Source organism: Camarhynchus parvulus, chromosome 14 (assembly GCF_901933205.1).
Source record: "Camarhynchus parvulus chromosome 14, STF_HiC, whole genome shotgun sequence".
In the NCBI taxonomy this organism is placed as follows: domain Eukaryota; kingdom Metazoa; phylum Chordata; class Aves; order Passeriformes; family Thraupidae; genus Camarhynchus; species Camarhynchus parvulus.
The window spans coordinates 8,116,549-8,132,244 of record NC_044584.1 but is presented as its reverse complement, the minus strand read 5'-3'; the positions used below and the strand labels follow the sequence as shown (position 1 = coordinate 8,132,244).

Here is a 15,696-nt window from a genome sequence, read left to right as displayed (position 1 = left end):
CTCCACTACGATTTAAGGTTTCATCTTTCTGTTCTGTTCAGTCCATAAAGTTCAGATCAGCCTTTCCCACCCATGTACCTTCTGGTAACTCTTCACCAGGAACACAAAACATCACTGAGGTTTAAAGCTCAAGTTGGTGGGTTTTTTTCCTCAAGGTACAATTAAAATTGCACCTCAGAGTTGGTTTCAAACAACAGCTATAACCTGCACACCCAGATCAAAGAACCCCTTTGAAGAACAGAAATCAAACACTGTTGAAAGTTTTCTGAGTGATGACAGCTGCACAAGACTGAAGTTCTGTTTGCCTTTTTCTCCCTGCAGTCATTCATCCCTTGCTTACTTTTTTTCAACATCCAGCTGCTCCATCAGTTCCTGCTTCTGAGAGTCTTGGCTTGTCATCTGCATCTCTTGGTTCATTATATTCCATTGCAGCTCTGATATTTTTCCTTTTAATACAGTGATTGTCTGAATTAATGGGGAAAAAAAAAAGCATAAACACACAAGGCTATGACTTTCCAAGCCACATCCATCCAAATTGTCATTTGCAATATCTCTTAAAGAGGTGACCTCAAATTGGCATGAAAAAATATCAAACTTTAAAGTTAGGTGATGTTTTTTTCCAAAGATATTAACTCTAAATAAAAGCTCACAGGTTTGTTTCCAATACTATTACTCAGCTCCCTGTAACAGAGAAAAAGAGAAATATCTCAAAACATCACATATGCAGTGTGTCTTCTAGAAAGAGGGACAGGTAGAGTTCTCATCTTGATACTGATAGGAATAAAAGACCACAGACACAGAACTGCAGCACCCATCTTTTAGGTGGGTTTAGTTTCTCTAATGTACCATCACTCTCCCCCTCGTTTTAATCACTGACAACTGGAACATGAAATCTGTTTACCTGCTTTATCACATTGCTACATTGCCAGTGACACCAAGGCAGGAGCAGGGCTTAAGGACTTAGTGATTGCTGCTCAACAGCTGGTACAGGAAAGTTATAAATTAAACAGCTGAACTTAACTATAATGATATTTGAGGAGGTTGAGGGTTGAGAAGATGGTCTGGACATCCAAATATACTGAAACTGTTACCCAAGTATTCCTCCTGCAGTAGAATGCACAGGCATTTAAGACACTTCAGGAAGACACACTTGCTACACAATGTTACTCTCATACACTTTACCATTCTTTTGACTTCCCTGAACACTTCCCTATATTATCTCCTCCATCACTGTCCCTTTCTTCACACTTCTGAACCCAGATGCTGGATGTTGCATTACGTTTTTTTTCTCCTTCTCCATGTCACCTTGTCTAAGAAATCTCTTTTCCTTCTGACCTGCTCCCTGTATCTGGGTTTGTTTTGATTCTAAACACAGACAAGACACACACCAACAGGGTTTATTCATTTCCAGGTGATGAACACAATGTTCCACCTATTTTGTTTTTTAATCAAAATGGCATTTTCAAGTCACAAGAACTGCAAAGTCACCTGGAGCTATGGATGAATTAAAAATTACTCTGTCCTTACTTCATTAGCTTCAGCTAATTTGCTCTCCTTCTCTTGCAGCTTCTTACTCATTGTCTCCATGCTCTTCTTGTAGGATTTGTTCATCTCCATTTGCTCTTTCAGTTTATTTTCAGCCTCTGTTTCCCTTTCCTGGTACTGCTTTATGCGTGTGAGCAGCTCCTGGTTACGGTCGGCCTCTCGCTGGCCAAGGGAAAAAACACAGAGAGATTTAAGAAGAAAGCAGCAGAAAGGTGAAGCCATTTTTCCTTCTTTTGTCCTCATTCCTCATTACTGTGATCACCAATGGTAATTGCTTCATCATGAAGCAAAGTTACTCAGACCACAGCTTTAAGCTAGCAAGGACAAAAATTTATCAGCAGTAACTCAATAGAATTACCCAAGGAATTACCCAGGGAAATGGAGCTGGAAAATTAAGAGACCACGTTTTCCAAATCTCTTTCACTAAGACATGACTGTGAGAATACAGATGTGGCTTCACAGACTCCATAGGACACTCTCTAGCAGATTAAAGATGAAAACATTCAATCTCCAATTTAAAGCTGACCCACACATAGCAAATTGACTTTCAGAAACTCAGCCCTCAACAGCTGGGTTAATAAGACAAACTTCCCTCTGCAACTTCTGGAATTGAGGCCATTTAAAAGAAAATATTATCAACTAACACAATAAATACTCTTGCAGTCTGACAACCTTTCATATACCATTTCAATTTACCCCTACCACAAATTGATCAATACTTATTGAAAAAAATGCATAATAAATTGCTTTGCTAATCAAAGCAACTGGAGACATGGATTTGCATAATAAGCAAGGATTATGCAAAGCAATGTGAGGTTCCTAAAACCTTTATCCACATGACTCAGAAAAACACAGAATCTGAGCAGGGTAATTACCACAGTGCTGGATTAATGCTGCTCCCTCTTTTTGTACCAGTATTTCAAGGGTTTCTGTGACTGACTCAGCTACATTCCAGTTTGAACTCTTCCTGGCCTAATCCCACATCACCTTACTTCAGAGGAAGGAGGAATTTAGTCACTGACTCCCTATTTCACAACCACACACTAAACCTGTCACCCTCATAAAATACAACAAAACATACTTATTATTTTTTACAGATTTCTTTTTCAATAATCAGCCACACAGAAGACTTTTATTATGCTACAAAAGCCACTGATCCACAGCTTATTCCAGTAACGTCGTTAAGCAAACATATGTGGGCAGAAAAGCAGAACCCAATAAAAGCTATTAGTCCCTGAGTGAGGCTCACTGTTTTATCAGTGCAGGCTCTCTTGCGTGACACTGCATGGCTGGAACTGCTGCCATTCCAATTAATTACAGTCACACAAACCAAATGCTGGCAATTGTGCCAGCAGAACTTTAAACCCTCTAGGAGAAAAATTATTAAATACTTCTGAGAGAAACGTATAACAAATCCCTTTTGTTACCGCTACCCGTGACAACTTCAGGACTAAGCTAACAGAATCCAGTGATCAGATCACCAGCCTGTGAACCTAACGAGGCTTCAAGTTCACACTCTTGTGCACATTAGCAAGTTGGTGCAGGGCACTGAGAGGGGACCTGCAGAGCAGTTCTGTAGATATGGTGATGCTGGCAACTTGACACCCACACCTGCAGTAAATGCATTCCAGAGTCATTGAAGTCCTGCTCTGAAGACAGTGTCCATTAGTACCAGGCTTGCTCCTGGAGTGCACCTTGCAGTTTAGTTTCACTCCAAAAAGGGAGTAACTATACACATTCTGAGACAGACCACTGCAAACCAACGCACATGCCTGAACCAAACCACTGATGTAAATGTGTTCTGGCTTAGGCCAATGCTCCCAAGCCATGAGCAGACATCCCACTCACCTCATAGTTCCTGGCATTGGTATTGGCTGCCTTCTCCAGCTCGATGCGAGCTCGTTTGTGGCTCAGCTCCATCTGCATCTTCTCCCGTTCCACCTGCAGCAGCTGGGATTTGGAGTGGATCTGCCCAGCCTGCTCCTCCAGCTGGCCAGTTCATGTGTGGAAAGGGACATTGCACACCATTAACAGCACAACAGTATCATCCTGCCCTGTACTGCTCAGCTGATATTAATTTGCCATTTTACAAACTATCACCACATTTGTGGTAGTTCTCACACCAGTTGTAAATGGGGAAATTCAGAGTTCAACACCACATTCAGAAACCCACATCAAACCAAGATGAATTGCAAAGAAACTAATTCCTGGTTCTTAATTCAGAATTTGTAGACTGACAAAATCTACTTTTCTGTCTAAAAAGCTAATTATGAACTCCCCAAGTCTGAGAAGCAGAGATTATACTCCCAATAAAAGTAACTGCTGAGGAAAATAACACATTTTTCCATGACCTCTGCAACATTACCCTTCATTTTTTCATTCAAATTACCTGAGAGCACAGACAATACTAACAGAACTGCTCACATCCTGGTGATGTACATCCAACACACAGCCAGTGGAGACTCTAACCAGAGAGAGCCTCCTGCCACTACTGTTGCCACCAGAGATGTAGCACAGACAGAAAAAGCTTAAATTTTTGTCAACATTCCAAATGCAAAGCAGATTTACATTCAGAAGAAGCAAACTTATTTTCTACTTAGAGGCTGAAATAGAAATTATATTAAGATACAGAATAGAGAAATTTCATTCCAGCCTAATAAACAGTCCCTGGGATCTAAGATGTCAATTTACTTTATGCTTTATGAGCCTGAAGCAGCTAAGACAAAAAAAAAAAGTAAATAACCCAGGTGGATAAGAAAGCATAACTGGTTTGCATATCAAAGCCACAGCTCAATGCAAGTCTCCTGGATGTGTCCAGGCTAAGAAGCCTTTAAATCCTGAAAAAAGGTAACAAAGTGTCTTACTAGAAAAATGTTAAGATATAAAGCTCCTTTGTTCAGCAATATGAAAACAACTCACAATTTTATTTCCTGAGCTGGTACACAGATATAACTAGCAGGGAATAAATTCAAAGGACCTTTCTTAAACTTTTATAAAACAGAAATAAACCTGTCTGACACTGTAAAAAAAATAAATATATTCTGGAAAAGATTGCAGAATGGTGACAGCAAGCTTCCTTTATTTGTTTGTGTCAATTTCAGAATGCCAATTTCAGAACTGAATGAAATTCCCAGCTCCTGGAATCAAAAGGAGCACACAACCACACTGAAGTGATACTGCAGGAATCACCAAGATGAGGACTCCTCACCTGCATCCTCTGCTGGTACTGTATCTGTAAGGAGCTCTGAGTTGATCCTGGTGTAGCCAGCCCAGACACTCCCTCCATACGCTGTGAAATGAAGTTGTTGAGGGATCTCAGGGTGGAGAAGACAGTGGTATTATTTTCCAAGTCCTCCATGGCTCTGGAAATGGACAGAAAATCATCAGCAAAACACTCAAGAGCAAGATGCTCTGCTAAAGAGGGATCCATCAGTGCCCTGAGGAAACACTAAACACGAGGTCTTCCAATTTACTGGGTAAAATCACGGCTGGGATCCACAGAAAACATGATCCTACCCAGGCTGAAGTTGTAATTTTCTCTGAAATGAGAAAAAGATGCAAGACAGCCTCTTCTTCTCTGACCAAACTAAACTCATTGTTCTTCCCCCCAGTTTTTGAAGCTGATGGGAGCAGAACTAACTCCACAGTAGCAGCAACCCCTTCCTGCTACACAACTTGTTTCTGGTTCCCCAGAAGCACTTTGGACTCTAATTTCCAACAAGAAGTCTTCCCAAGTCCATTGATCACTTGTATAAGTGAAACTGCATCTCACCATTCATATAATGAGATGTAACCCTTCCTTCCAATTCAGAAGGGGACTAACTAGATGAACCAAGCGTGGAGCTCAGAAAAGGCTGCAAGGTTTCCCAGGAGATTTCAGGAAGCCTTAGGTGAGTCCCTCCGGTGACTGCACACTCCATAAATCCCCAGAAACACCGGGAAAGGTCCAGGACCAGGACAGGCAGCCGCAACATGCACATGGCTTGTGGCACACACAGAGCCCTGGGGCTGCCTCCTGCACCCCGGGGTCACTCCGCAGTTACTGTTTGCATTCACAGCACCACGAGCAGGCGGCGTAAGAGCGGCGCAGAAGCAACAGATCTGCCAAAACCCAAACTGAGCGCTGCATACCAAACGCACCTGCCGGCAGAGAGCTCCGGCAAGCCGGTTCTCAAACCCACTAATAATTAAGGTGACACTGAGGTGTGGGACCCGGTCCGGTTCAGGAACCCCCGTGGCCAAGGCTCCCCCGGGGCACGCAGCGAACACCGAGAGCGGCCGCGGCAGGCACGGGGCAGTGCCGGGCACCGAGGGGTTCGCCCGCACGACTCCGCCGGGGGAAGAGCGGGGTGGGACGGGCGCGGTCGGAGCCCTCTTTCCCTCCCCTTGCCCTCTTTCCCCCCGTCCTTGCCCCTTCCCCGCCCCTGCCTCAGCGCTCACCGCCGCGCGCCCCGCTTGGATCTCCCTCCTCGCCCCGGCCACGGGATCTCGCGGGAACTCCGCGCCCGCCTCTCGCGAGAACGGCGGCGAGATAATGCCGTAAGTGCGGCATTATGAGCGCAACCCTGCCCGCGCTACCGTAATGTCCCGACAGGCCGGGCTGAGTCGGAGCCCTGTCCGAACCCCCAAAAACCGCCCAGCGCCCTCCTGCTCCGGCACCGATCCACTGAGCTGCCCCAGATGAGCTGCTGCTGATGATGCGAAAGGCCTGGGAGTCTTAAAACTCCCCTTTATTGTCCCCTCACGTTCTAACAATCACCTTTATGGTCAGTCTCATTCATGACAGCATTAAACGCTTTGGGCTATATCCAGAAGGCCTAAACACAGCCTGATCAGCTTCTGATGATCCAGCTCTTTAATGCCCGTGGCGTTGGGGGCCATGTCACTCAGGATGACATCTGCCTTCCCCAAGGGAAGCAGGCTCTGGATGGCCCTCAGCGTGCTGGGCTCTGCCATGTCAGTCTCTGACAGGAAAACTGCTCCTTCCAGGGGAGAAATCCGCAGCAGGTCAACGCCAAGCACGAAGCCAGTGTGTTATGAACAAGATTCTGCCGATTTTTTCTGTAGAAAATGTTACAGAAACCTGTCAGACCAGTGTGGCTGGGCAGTGTTGCTTGTCATGTTAATTACAAGTGGTTAGAGTTAATCGTTCTTTTTTGTGTCACTGACGACCCTCGGGGCTGGGTTGATGGCCCTCCTTCTCGGACGGTGGGAGAGGGGACGAACCGTGGGAGGGGGGGCATTAGAATATGCAGATTTCGGGAGCAGCGTACCATGGGAAATGTCGGACGTGCCAAAAGTACCCCTAAAAATAACGAGCCAATACAGAGTTGGGAAATTAGAGTGGTGCCTGGACATGAGGAAAGAGTGCTGAGCCTGCAGAGATGCTGAAAAACCTTTGAGCCCCTCGCCCTTACTACGGAAGCCGTCTGGACCCAGGACCAGGAGCCAAGAAGCAGCGGGAAGTTGAGAAAAATCTCGGTGTGAGCCCCGTGCTCTCATGAGGCTCGGCTACTCAGCTTTGCCCCTAAGTGGATAAAAGCGTGTGTATCAGAGACTGCAGACCACTTGGGCTTCCCAGTCTCGAGCTGATCACTTTTGATAGGGGCATTAAAAGAAGAAAAATCTTCCTCTGCTCTTTAATTTCAAATTGATTTAAATTCTGTGTTATGTGACAGTCCTCTCACACACTTCAGGAGCAGCACCATCCCCATCTTGCCGGCCAAAACATTGCACTCACCAGTACCTAAAGCGCGACTGTCGTAAAAGGTGCCATAAAGCGTGACTGTCGTAAAACTGCCGTAAAGCGCGACTGTCGTAAAGTGTGCAGTAAAGCGCGACTGTCGTAAAAGGTGCCGTAAAGCGCGACTGTCGCAAAACTGGCGTAAAGTGCGACTGTCGTAAAAGGCGCCGTAAAGCACGACTGTCGTAAAGCTGCCGTAAGGCGCGGCTGTCGTAAAAGCGGCCGTAAAGCGCGACTGTCGTAAAAACGGCCATAAAATGCGACTGTCGTAAAATTGTCGTGAAATGCGATTGTCCTAAAACTGTCGTAAAGCGCGACTGTCGTAAATGCGGCCGTAAAGAGCGAATGTCGTAAAATGTTTCATAATGCGGCAGTGTCGTAAAGCTGCCGTAAAGCGAGTGGACGTAGCCTTTAAAGGGAGCAGGGGTGGCCTGGCAGAGAGTGGGCGGGGCCTCCAAAAGGAGGGGGCGTGGCATGGCAGCGAGTGGGCGTGGCCTGTGGGGAGGGGCCTTGGCCTCCAGGGGAGGAGGCAGGGCCTTGCTGCGAGTGGGCGTGAACTTTAAAGGGAGGGGGCGTGGCCAGGCAGCAACTGGGTGTGGCCTTTAAAGGGAGGGGCGTGGCCTTCGAGGGAGGGGTTGTGGCCTGGCAGCAAGTAGGTGTTGCCCTTAAAAGGAGGGGCATGGCCTGGCAGCGAGCAGGCATGGCCTTCAGAGGAAGGGGGCGTGGCCTCCAGAGGAGGGGGCGTGGCCTCCAGAGGAGGGGGTGTGCCCAGGCAGCGAGTGGGCGTGGCCCACTCCCTACTGGGAGGTTAGGAACATCTTGTGATTTTGCCTGAGAAACACCACTGGCCACACCTAAAATGCACTGGGGAGATGATAGGCATGGCCATGACCCTGTCCCACTGCCACTGACTGGATTTATGAGTGTCAGGAAGCAGCAACTCCTAAATATAACCTGTGTCTGTAGGAGAGGCAGCAGAGCCATGGGGCTGAACATTCCCAAGGCAGCCGTGCTTCTCCCATGGCTCTTACACACTCTGCATGAGGATGCAGATCCTGATGTGCCCAGAAATATTTCCTAAAAGGCACTGAATTTGCTCAAACTCCCCTTTGCTGTCCCCTCACGTTCTAACAATCACCTTTATGGTCAGTCTCAATCATGACAGCATTAACAGTGCAATGGTTTTCAAGCATGCATTAAAAACTCATATAATCAACATTTTATTTTCATTTCCATTACTCCAGCTCCAGAGGTTGCCTTTCAGATTATTCCTCTTCATTCCCAACCATTTTGTCCACAAGTATTTGGAAAACCTGACAGACTTAAAGAAGAGCAGCAAACTACCCCAAAATCTTAATGGTGGGATTTTCCTTTAAACACCCACTAAACTGAGATTTCCAACCCATGTCACAGAATCTTGCAGCTCATGACTTTCATTTCCCTCTGTACAGCCTGGCCAAGTAATAAGATTCAGCAGAGTCCTTCCTGCTGGCCTGAGGTTTTATAGTTCTCACATCCTGGAACTGCTCCTTCAGTCTGTTTTGCAGCAGGCGGGCCTCGGATCCATCCCAGAATTTACAGAGCATCGTTCCTTTTGGCTTTAAAATGCTTTGGGCTATATCCAGAAGGCCTAAACACAGCCTGATCAGCTTCTGATGATCCAGCTCTTTAATGCCCGTGGCATTGGGGGCCATGTCACTCAGGATGACATCTGCCTTCCCCAAGGGAAGCAGGCTCTGGATGGCCCTCAGCGTGCTGGGCTCTGCCATGTCAGTCTCTGTCAGGAAAACTGCTCCTTCCAGGGGAGAAATCCGCAGCAGGTCAACGCCAAGCACGAAGCCAGTGGGGAGAGCAGCATCTGTAAGGATGAATGACACAGGGAACCCTCAGACTGGCTGCAAAAACCTGCATATGCACGAGCTCTGTGCCAGCAGACACAACCCACCCCCTGCCACAGCTGCCTTCTCATCCCCTGGCAGTTTGCTGGTGCATCTAGATGGAGGGTTTGCCATAAGCTCATCTGTTCAAGACATAAAAACTCAGCTATTTTGGATAAACAAGGAGGGTTTTTCTTGGTTTTCTGCTGTTCTTACAAGGCTGACAGTCCAGAAATCCTGGATAATAGTGCAGATGGTAACATCTCACTTTGTAAATAACAATGGCTTCACCCATGTAAACCATGCAAAGCAGTTGCTTCCATTTTTTTGAGAAGGGAAACAATATTTCAAATAAGCCAAGTTAGTTGCTAAAGGTCACATCAATTTCAGAACTGGATGAAGGGATCTTCCCTACAACAGCTAATCAGATCACTAGCGCCACATGGTATGTTTTATTTCATAAACACAATTTCTCTACATGAAGATTTACTAGGCTCACCTCTTCATGTTTTTATCCGTGACTCTGGCATTTGCCAGTACCCATGTCCCTTCCCCATACTGTTACATCATACATTTTTTTTTTCCTTGGTCTAAATTGATTTAGATTCTGTGTTATTTCACAGACCTCTCACACACTTCAAGAGGAGTGCCATCCCCATCTTGCTGCCAAAAAATTGCACTTACCAGTACCTAAGGCATTGACCCTCTCTACAGCAACCTGGCTCCAAGCACCAGGTGCTGCTCCACAGTCAAGAACAGAAAATCCTGGACGAAGAACACAGAGCTTGTCATCAATTTCCAGCAACTTGAAGGCACTTCGGCACCGGTACTGCTGCTGCTTCGATGCCTTGACAAAGGGATCCTTCAAGTGCCGCTCCAACCACTTCTGCTCAGTTCCAGTTTTCCTCAGAAACTTCACCGTGGTGTGTAGGCATCTGCCCATCCAAAACCAGGAAGAGAGGCAAGTCAACCAGTTAGTACATAACCACCCACTCTGTATTTTAAAAGTCTTTATAGTAATTAATTCCAGCAACTTCAGGCAGCCAGGAGAGTGTGGAGTGTCCCTGCCAGGAGACATTCTCAATACAGCTGGACATGTTCCTATGTCACCAGCTCCAGGTGACCCTGCCTTGGCAGGGTCATTGGGCTAGATGGTCTCCAGAGGTCCCTTCCAACCCAAACAATTCTGTGACTCTAAAAAGACACCCCCAAATTTGAGATTTCTGGCACCTTTACTTATCAGGTCCTATTTCAACAGCAGGGTCAGATTTTGGATGAGGCCTCACGTGCTATCCCGAGCTAAGGGGGAAAGCGATCCCACTCCTGCTTCTGCTCAGGTGTTTTAAGGACAGGACACAGCAGAGTGACCCCAGCACTCCTGAGCTGCCTCGGCGGGGCCGGTGGCCTCCGTGAGCCCCTCAGAGGAACGAAGAGATGCCCGAGCTCCTGCAAGCCTGGCAGAGCAACCAAGAGCCACGGCCCCTGCCCGGGCGGCACCCAAACGCCCATTAACCCATTCCCGAGGGAAACTCCAGGCGCCGGCTCCAGCGGCACCGCACCATCCCCTTCATGGGCGCCGGGATCGCCCCGCCACGCACCTGCCCCCAGCAATGACAGCTCCGCACGGGCCCGCCATGGCCGCCTCGGCCCGCCCTGTCCCGCCTCCCCTCACGGCGGCCGCGGGCGGGGCGGCGGCGGCGCGGGAAGAGCGGGGACGGGCCGCGGCTGAGGGTGACGCCGAGGCGGGCGGGAAAGCCGCGAGTGCGGGGCTGAGGTGCGCGGGGCCCGGGATAGGAGTGCAGGGGGGTCAGGGATTGCCATGGGGGATCAACGATTTGGGGAAGCGGCGCTGGGAGTCAAGGATTCGGGGAGGGGATGTTGAGGGTGATAAGGGATTCGGGGAGGGAGTTTAGGAGGAATAAAGATTTAGGGAGAGCGGATCGGAGATTTGGGGAGGCGTTTCTGGGGGCTCAGGGGTTCGGGGAAGGAGTGTTGGAGGTGGTCGGAGAATCTGGGGGGCACAGGGATTTGCGGAGGGGATCGAAGATTTGGGGAAGGGGTGCTGGGAGTCAGGGATGCTGGGAGAGCGTGTTAAAGGTGGTCAGGATTCGGGGGGAGGGTTTGGGGAAACAAGGATTTGGGAATGGGGGATCAGACTTTGGGAAGGGGGTGCAGAGGGAGCAGGAGAGCGAGGGTCCGTGGGAGCGTTAGGGAGGGAGGTATAGGGAGAGGTGCTGGGGGACCGGGCTTTAGGGACCGGGCACTGGGGAGGGCTGCTGGGTGTTCGGGGCTCTGTGCACCCCCGGGTCCCCTCGGGAGGAGGCCAGGAACCCTCGGCACAGCGTGTCCGCCTCGTCCCTCGGCCAGGAGCCATGCACACCTCCAGACTCTTCACCCTCGTCCTGGTGGTGCAGCCGTCCCGCGTCCTCCTGGGCATGAAGAAGCGCGGGTTCGGCGCCGGGCTGTGGAACGGCTTCGGGGGAAAGGTGCAGCCCGGGGAGAGCATCGAGGAGGCTGCCCGCAGGTGAGGGCCGGGCCGGTGCCACGGGGACAGGTGTGGGGGCACAGGTGGAGGTGTTGGACCATCGGCGGCAGGCTGCAGTGGAGGTACCACAGCTCATCTGGTCAGTGACACCCTCGGGTTACCCATCCTGTGTTACCCACCAGTGCAGTCATGACCCAGCTCTGAACACCTGCTCCACAGGTGATGAGGGATCATCCACATGTACAGAGAAACGGGATTGTTTCTCTTCACAGGAGAAACAATTGTCACCTTTGTCACCTGCATGTCTTAAACTCATCCAGTCTGTGAGCAACTGGAGCTTCCTGTCCTCCCTCCCATCTCCTGGACTCTAATCTAAACTGAACATGAATCTGAGTGGTGGATGGAGGTTCCTGCAATCTTCAGAGAGGTGCAGGGTTTAATTTTGACTATATAGCAGAATTACAGCTAATTGAATTTAAATAATTAGCCAAACTGCTTATTATTTGATCGTATGGTGTGACATTTTAAAGTGCTAATGCTGAGTTGTGGAATTGAATTTTGTCAGTAAAAAGGCAGAGTGTAATTTCTGAACCCTTTAGTACTGATTTCTTGTAGTTCTTTCATCTGTCTGGTCATTAAAATGAAGTAGCAAATCACAGCTAAATTGCTAAATTCCTCTAAAAATTAGGTACCTTGTTCTTTACATGAATGTTGCTGATACAAAGCCATGCTTTGCCATCTCCTCAGTTCCTGATAACGTGCCCAAAGCTGCCCTTGCACCTGCAGCAAGATCAGTCATGGTGTGCTCAGCTAGTTCCCAACAGCTTCTGCCCTCAACAGCCTCCTCAGCTGTGCCAGCACAACCACCTCTGTGGTGAGCTGGGTCCAGGGACAGCAGGGTCTCTGTGCAGATGTGCTCCCAGCAGCACATGGCCCTAACGTACCTGACACTTCATCGTGGCTTTTTGTGTGATTTATCATCTCTGAGTGGAGGGAGGGACACAAGTTTTGTCATTTAACATTTGCTAGACTTACCTGCCACCGGCTGTGGGGCGAATCTAATGGTTTAATGTAGCATTTGATTTCCTTGGTGAGTTTACCTGTGCTAGCCCCGAGTTTGACACCAAAACCTCTGTTCACACAAGATGTCAAGTGCTAAAATCTTCCTAAATCCAAGTGCAGTGTGCCACAGCACAGCCAGCATCTGCTGCTGGGGACTGTCCCCGTGCCTTCAGCTGCAGTTTACTCCAGAATGACACAGTTCCTGCTGAGGTCAGCTGGGCAGGAAGCTGTCCCCAGAGCCAGGAGCAGCTGGACACACTGGCCACCTTGCTGGCTGGAGCCCCACTGGTGCCACGCTGCCTCGGGGCACAGCTCTGCTGCAGGAAGCACCACACACTCCAAATCAAACTTCCCTTGTACCTCTTCCACTCTGCAGTTGAGGTCTGAGGTTGTGGTTCCACGTTGCTCTGTCTCAGTTGGGTTGGCAGAGGCAGCAGGTGTGAAGTCTCAGTTAAATATTAAGGTAGTTAAATATTAAGCCAAAACATGAACAAAAGTTCCCAGTACCGGCAAGATTTCCATCTTCTGCTGTGTACAGCACATTCCCATGAGCAGCTGGGCAGGTCCTTAGTGGCACATCTTGTAAGGAGAACATTTAGTGAGTGAGTTATTTCTAGTTTGCCACCTGTAATGTTTCCACTTGCTACAGACAGAGCCAAGCAGCTGATGGATAAATTGCCTGGAGAGCTGTAGCAGTGTTGTGCTTTGTTGTTCAATTATCAGTGCCTGTAAAAGGAGGCTCTTACAGTCATAGCTGGAAAACTGCTTCTATTTTAGACATAGATAGCTTCTCAGAAGACAAACTAAAATTAGCCAAGATGTTAATTTGAAGTATTATTTTGAAAGATGGGATCCATGAAACCAATGCCAAAGAAAGCTGGAGCCTTAAAATAATTTCCATTACAATTTAAAATTGTTGTTCCTGCCAAATAGGCAACTACATTAATTATTAACTATAACTAAAGATACACAGTTTCAGAGTATTCCTTATTTTTGTACATTATAAAAACCATTACTAACTTCAAGCCATGCTGCTTCTTTTAGAGGGAGGTAAAATAAAAAAAGCTCTGAGCACAGAGCATAAAGAGAGGAAATAATTGAATGTGCTTCAAGTAGCTGTGTATGGTGGTGTGTGGAAAAGAGCTGGCACAGCTCTCCAAGTGCTCTTAAAAGTCTTGCCTTCTGGCCTCTCATTATGCTCAATGTGCTCCCAAGGAGCAAAAAGGCAAAGTTTGCACAAGTGCTTTGTGTTTTTTACACTGCATTTGAATGGGAACCGGAATTCTCAACCTTCTGTGTGCAAATGGTGTGATGGAGTGTGTAATTTAACTAGGCTTCAGTTTGCCTCAGAAGCAGCTGATTGTGTAGCAGGTACAGATGTTCTTTCTGGTGTTCATGACCTGCTTCTCCACAATTCTAAAAGGTTCAGCTGGAAGTTGGCAAAGCTTTTTGCCTGTCTAAATGAAGTGTATCTTGGAGTTCTGAAGCCACAGCCAGCTACAGTCAGATGACTTCACATCCCCACTTCTCCCTTACCTCCGAGAAGAGCTGCATGTTGCAAGGACTAAATTCTTCTAAATGATCCATTTTCCTGACTCTTCCTCTTCCAACATAGACTGTTTTCCTGCCAGGCTCAGGAGCCTGAAATAACACACAATCCCACCTAAACTGGCTCTGCTGTGGTGTTGTAGCTTTGTGGCTTGGTGCAGGTCAGAACCCTGCTCTGTTGTACTATAAGAGCTTTCACCTTTGGTTCACTGGAAGGGTTTTAAATGTCTGAGTAAAGCTAATGACTGCATTTTTGTCCTTCCAATGCTCAGTTTCATGTAAGAAGTCTTTTTCTTGTGCAGGGAGCTCCTGGAGGAGAGTGGACTGACTGTGGACACCTTGCAGAAGATGGGTCAGATCACATTTGAATTTGTAGGCAACTCTGAACTCATGGACGTTCACATTTTCCGTGCAGATCACTTTCATGGAGAGCCAACAGAAAGTGAGGGTAGGTGGCTGGTGTGGGGAAAGGAAAGAGGTGCATTCTCTTCTGAGACAGCACTGCCCTTAGGAAATGCAGAACTATTCACACTAAAATGCCTCCCAGAAGGAAGGCAGCTGGGCTGTAGAGGGAAGCTGCTTGTTGACCAATATTCACAGTATAGGCAGCAAAAATCCATGAGCACGTCCCATACAGAGTTCTTTTGTTTTTTGCCACCAGAAATGCGGCCCCAGTGGTTTCAGCTGGATGAGGTGCCCTTCCATTGCATGTGGCCAGATGACAGCTATTGGTTTCCCCTGGTGCTTCAGAGAAAGTTGTTTCGTGGCTATTTTAAGTTCCAAGGACAAGACACCATCCTGGAGCACAGCCTGAAAGAAGTGGAGGAAGTTTAAGAAAGCAGAAGCATTCAGCCCACATGCTACTGCCCACATGGGCTACAGCATCCTGAGTGTGACTTATAAGAGTCTCATTGCTCAGCTTGCCAGAACACAAGACTTGCTTTCCAGGTCACTGCAAAGTAAGGGGGTTTCTTAGAGCAGAAATAAAAGTAACAAGATTTTCCATGCTGTGAAGTCCCTGGTTGTGGTAAGCTTTGGTGGTTATGTGATCACAGCTATTAAAAACTTAAGTGTTAATCCTTTTTAGTGGCTTAAGCTTTTCTCTTATGGGTGGGTTTATTATTTTTTTTTTATTATTAAAAATACTTTTTTAGTAAAAGCATGTGTTGTCCTGTTGTAATGGTGCTGTGAAAGCCTTTTGAAAAGTTCAAACCAGAGATTCCTTCAGGATCCTCCAGCTGAAGGCAGTGTAAGGTTATGGGAGTTAAGAAAGCACAAGCCAGAGGCAGATATACAGTCCAGTCTCAGCCCAGCTTTCACTGTTGCAGCTCCTGCTGTGAAGTCAAACTATTTGAGCATTTCAGGTAAAAATATGCTGAACCAATTCAACTTCCAGCAAGTTCCTGTTGCAATGTGCCATCCCCTAGGGCTGCAGG

General features: G+C 47.7%; 3 protein-coding genes across 3 annotated transcripts in view; 1 reads left to right on the top strand and 2 right to left on the bottom strand.

The window, feature by feature from the left end:
- Window positions 1-6,034, bottom strand: part of MAD1L1 (mitotic arrest deficient 1 like 1) — a 351,010-nt gene extending 344,976 nt beyond the window's left edge. Inside the window, exons 1-5 of the mRNA XM_030957926.1 lie at window positions 5,986-6,034; window positions 4,754-4,907; window positions 3,394-3,534; window positions 1,528-1,707; window positions 341-465 (exon numbers count right to left, since the gene is read on the bottom strand). Of these exons, the coding sequence (XP_030813786.1) occupies window positions 341-465; window positions 1,528-1,707; window positions 3,394-3,534; window positions 4,754-4,903 (596 nt within the window). The 5' untranslated portion in view covers window positions 4,904-4,907; window positions 5,986-6,034. The remainder of the gene's footprint in view (window positions 1-340; window positions 466-1,527; window positions 1,708-3,393; window positions 3,535-4,753; window positions 4,908-5,985) is intronic.
- A 2,498-nt stretch (window positions 6,035-8,532) lies between these two features.
- On the bottom strand, window positions 8,533-10,807 carry MRM2 (mitochondrial rRNA methyltransferase 2). The gene is made up of 3 exons (XM_030958350.1): window positions 10,764-10,807; window positions 9,850-10,100; window positions 8,533-9,146 (listed from the first exon to the last, which is right to left on the bottom strand). Exons 1-3 carry the CDS (start codon window positions 10,799-10,801, stop codon window positions 8,722-8,724), a joined length of 714 nt encoding a protein of 237 aa, XP_030814210.1. The 5' UTR covers window positions 10,802-10,807; the 3' UTR covers window positions 8,533-8,721.
- Window positions 10,808-10,867: 60 nt separating this feature from the next.
- NUDT1 (nudix hydrolase 1) lies at window positions 10,868-15,422 on the top strand. The gene is made up of 4 exons (XM_030958283.1): window positions 10,868-10,939; window positions 11,533-11,689; window positions 14,563-14,708; window positions 14,922-15,422. The coding sequence occupies exons 2-4, from the start codon at window positions 11,538-11,540 to the stop codon at window positions 15,092-15,094; spliced, it is 471 nt and encodes a 156-aa protein (XP_030814143.1). The 5' UTR covers window positions 10,868-10,939; window positions 11,533-11,537; the 3' UTR covers window positions 15,095-15,422.
- The last annotated feature ends 274 nt before the right edge of the window (window positions 15,423-15,696 follow it).

Coding starts and splice junctions, on each gene's coding strand:
- MRM2 (XM_030958350.1), bottom strand. CDS start 10,801: ATGGCGGGCCCGTGCGGAGCTGTCATTGCTGGGGGCAG. Junction 10,101..10,763: donor GCTGTCATTGCTGGGGGCAG/GTGCGTGGCGGG, acceptor TTGGATGGGCAG/ATGCCTACACACCACGGTGA. Junction 9,147..9,849: donor GGTCAATGCCTTAGGTACTG/GTAAGTGCAATT, acceptor TCATCCTTACAG/ATGCTGCTCTCCCCACTGGC.
- NUDT1 (XM_030958283.1), top strand. CDS start 11,538: ATGCACACCTCCAGACTCTTCACCCTCGTCCTGGTGGTGCAGCCGTCC. Junction 11,690..14,562: donor ATCGAGGAGGCTGCCCGCAG/GTGAGGGCCGGG, acceptor TTTCTTGTGCAG/GGAGCTCCTGGAGGAGAGTG. Junction 14,709..14,921: donor AGAGCCAACAGAAAGTGAGG/GTAGGTGGCTGG, acceptor TTTTGCCACCAG/AAATGCGGCCCCAGTGGTTT.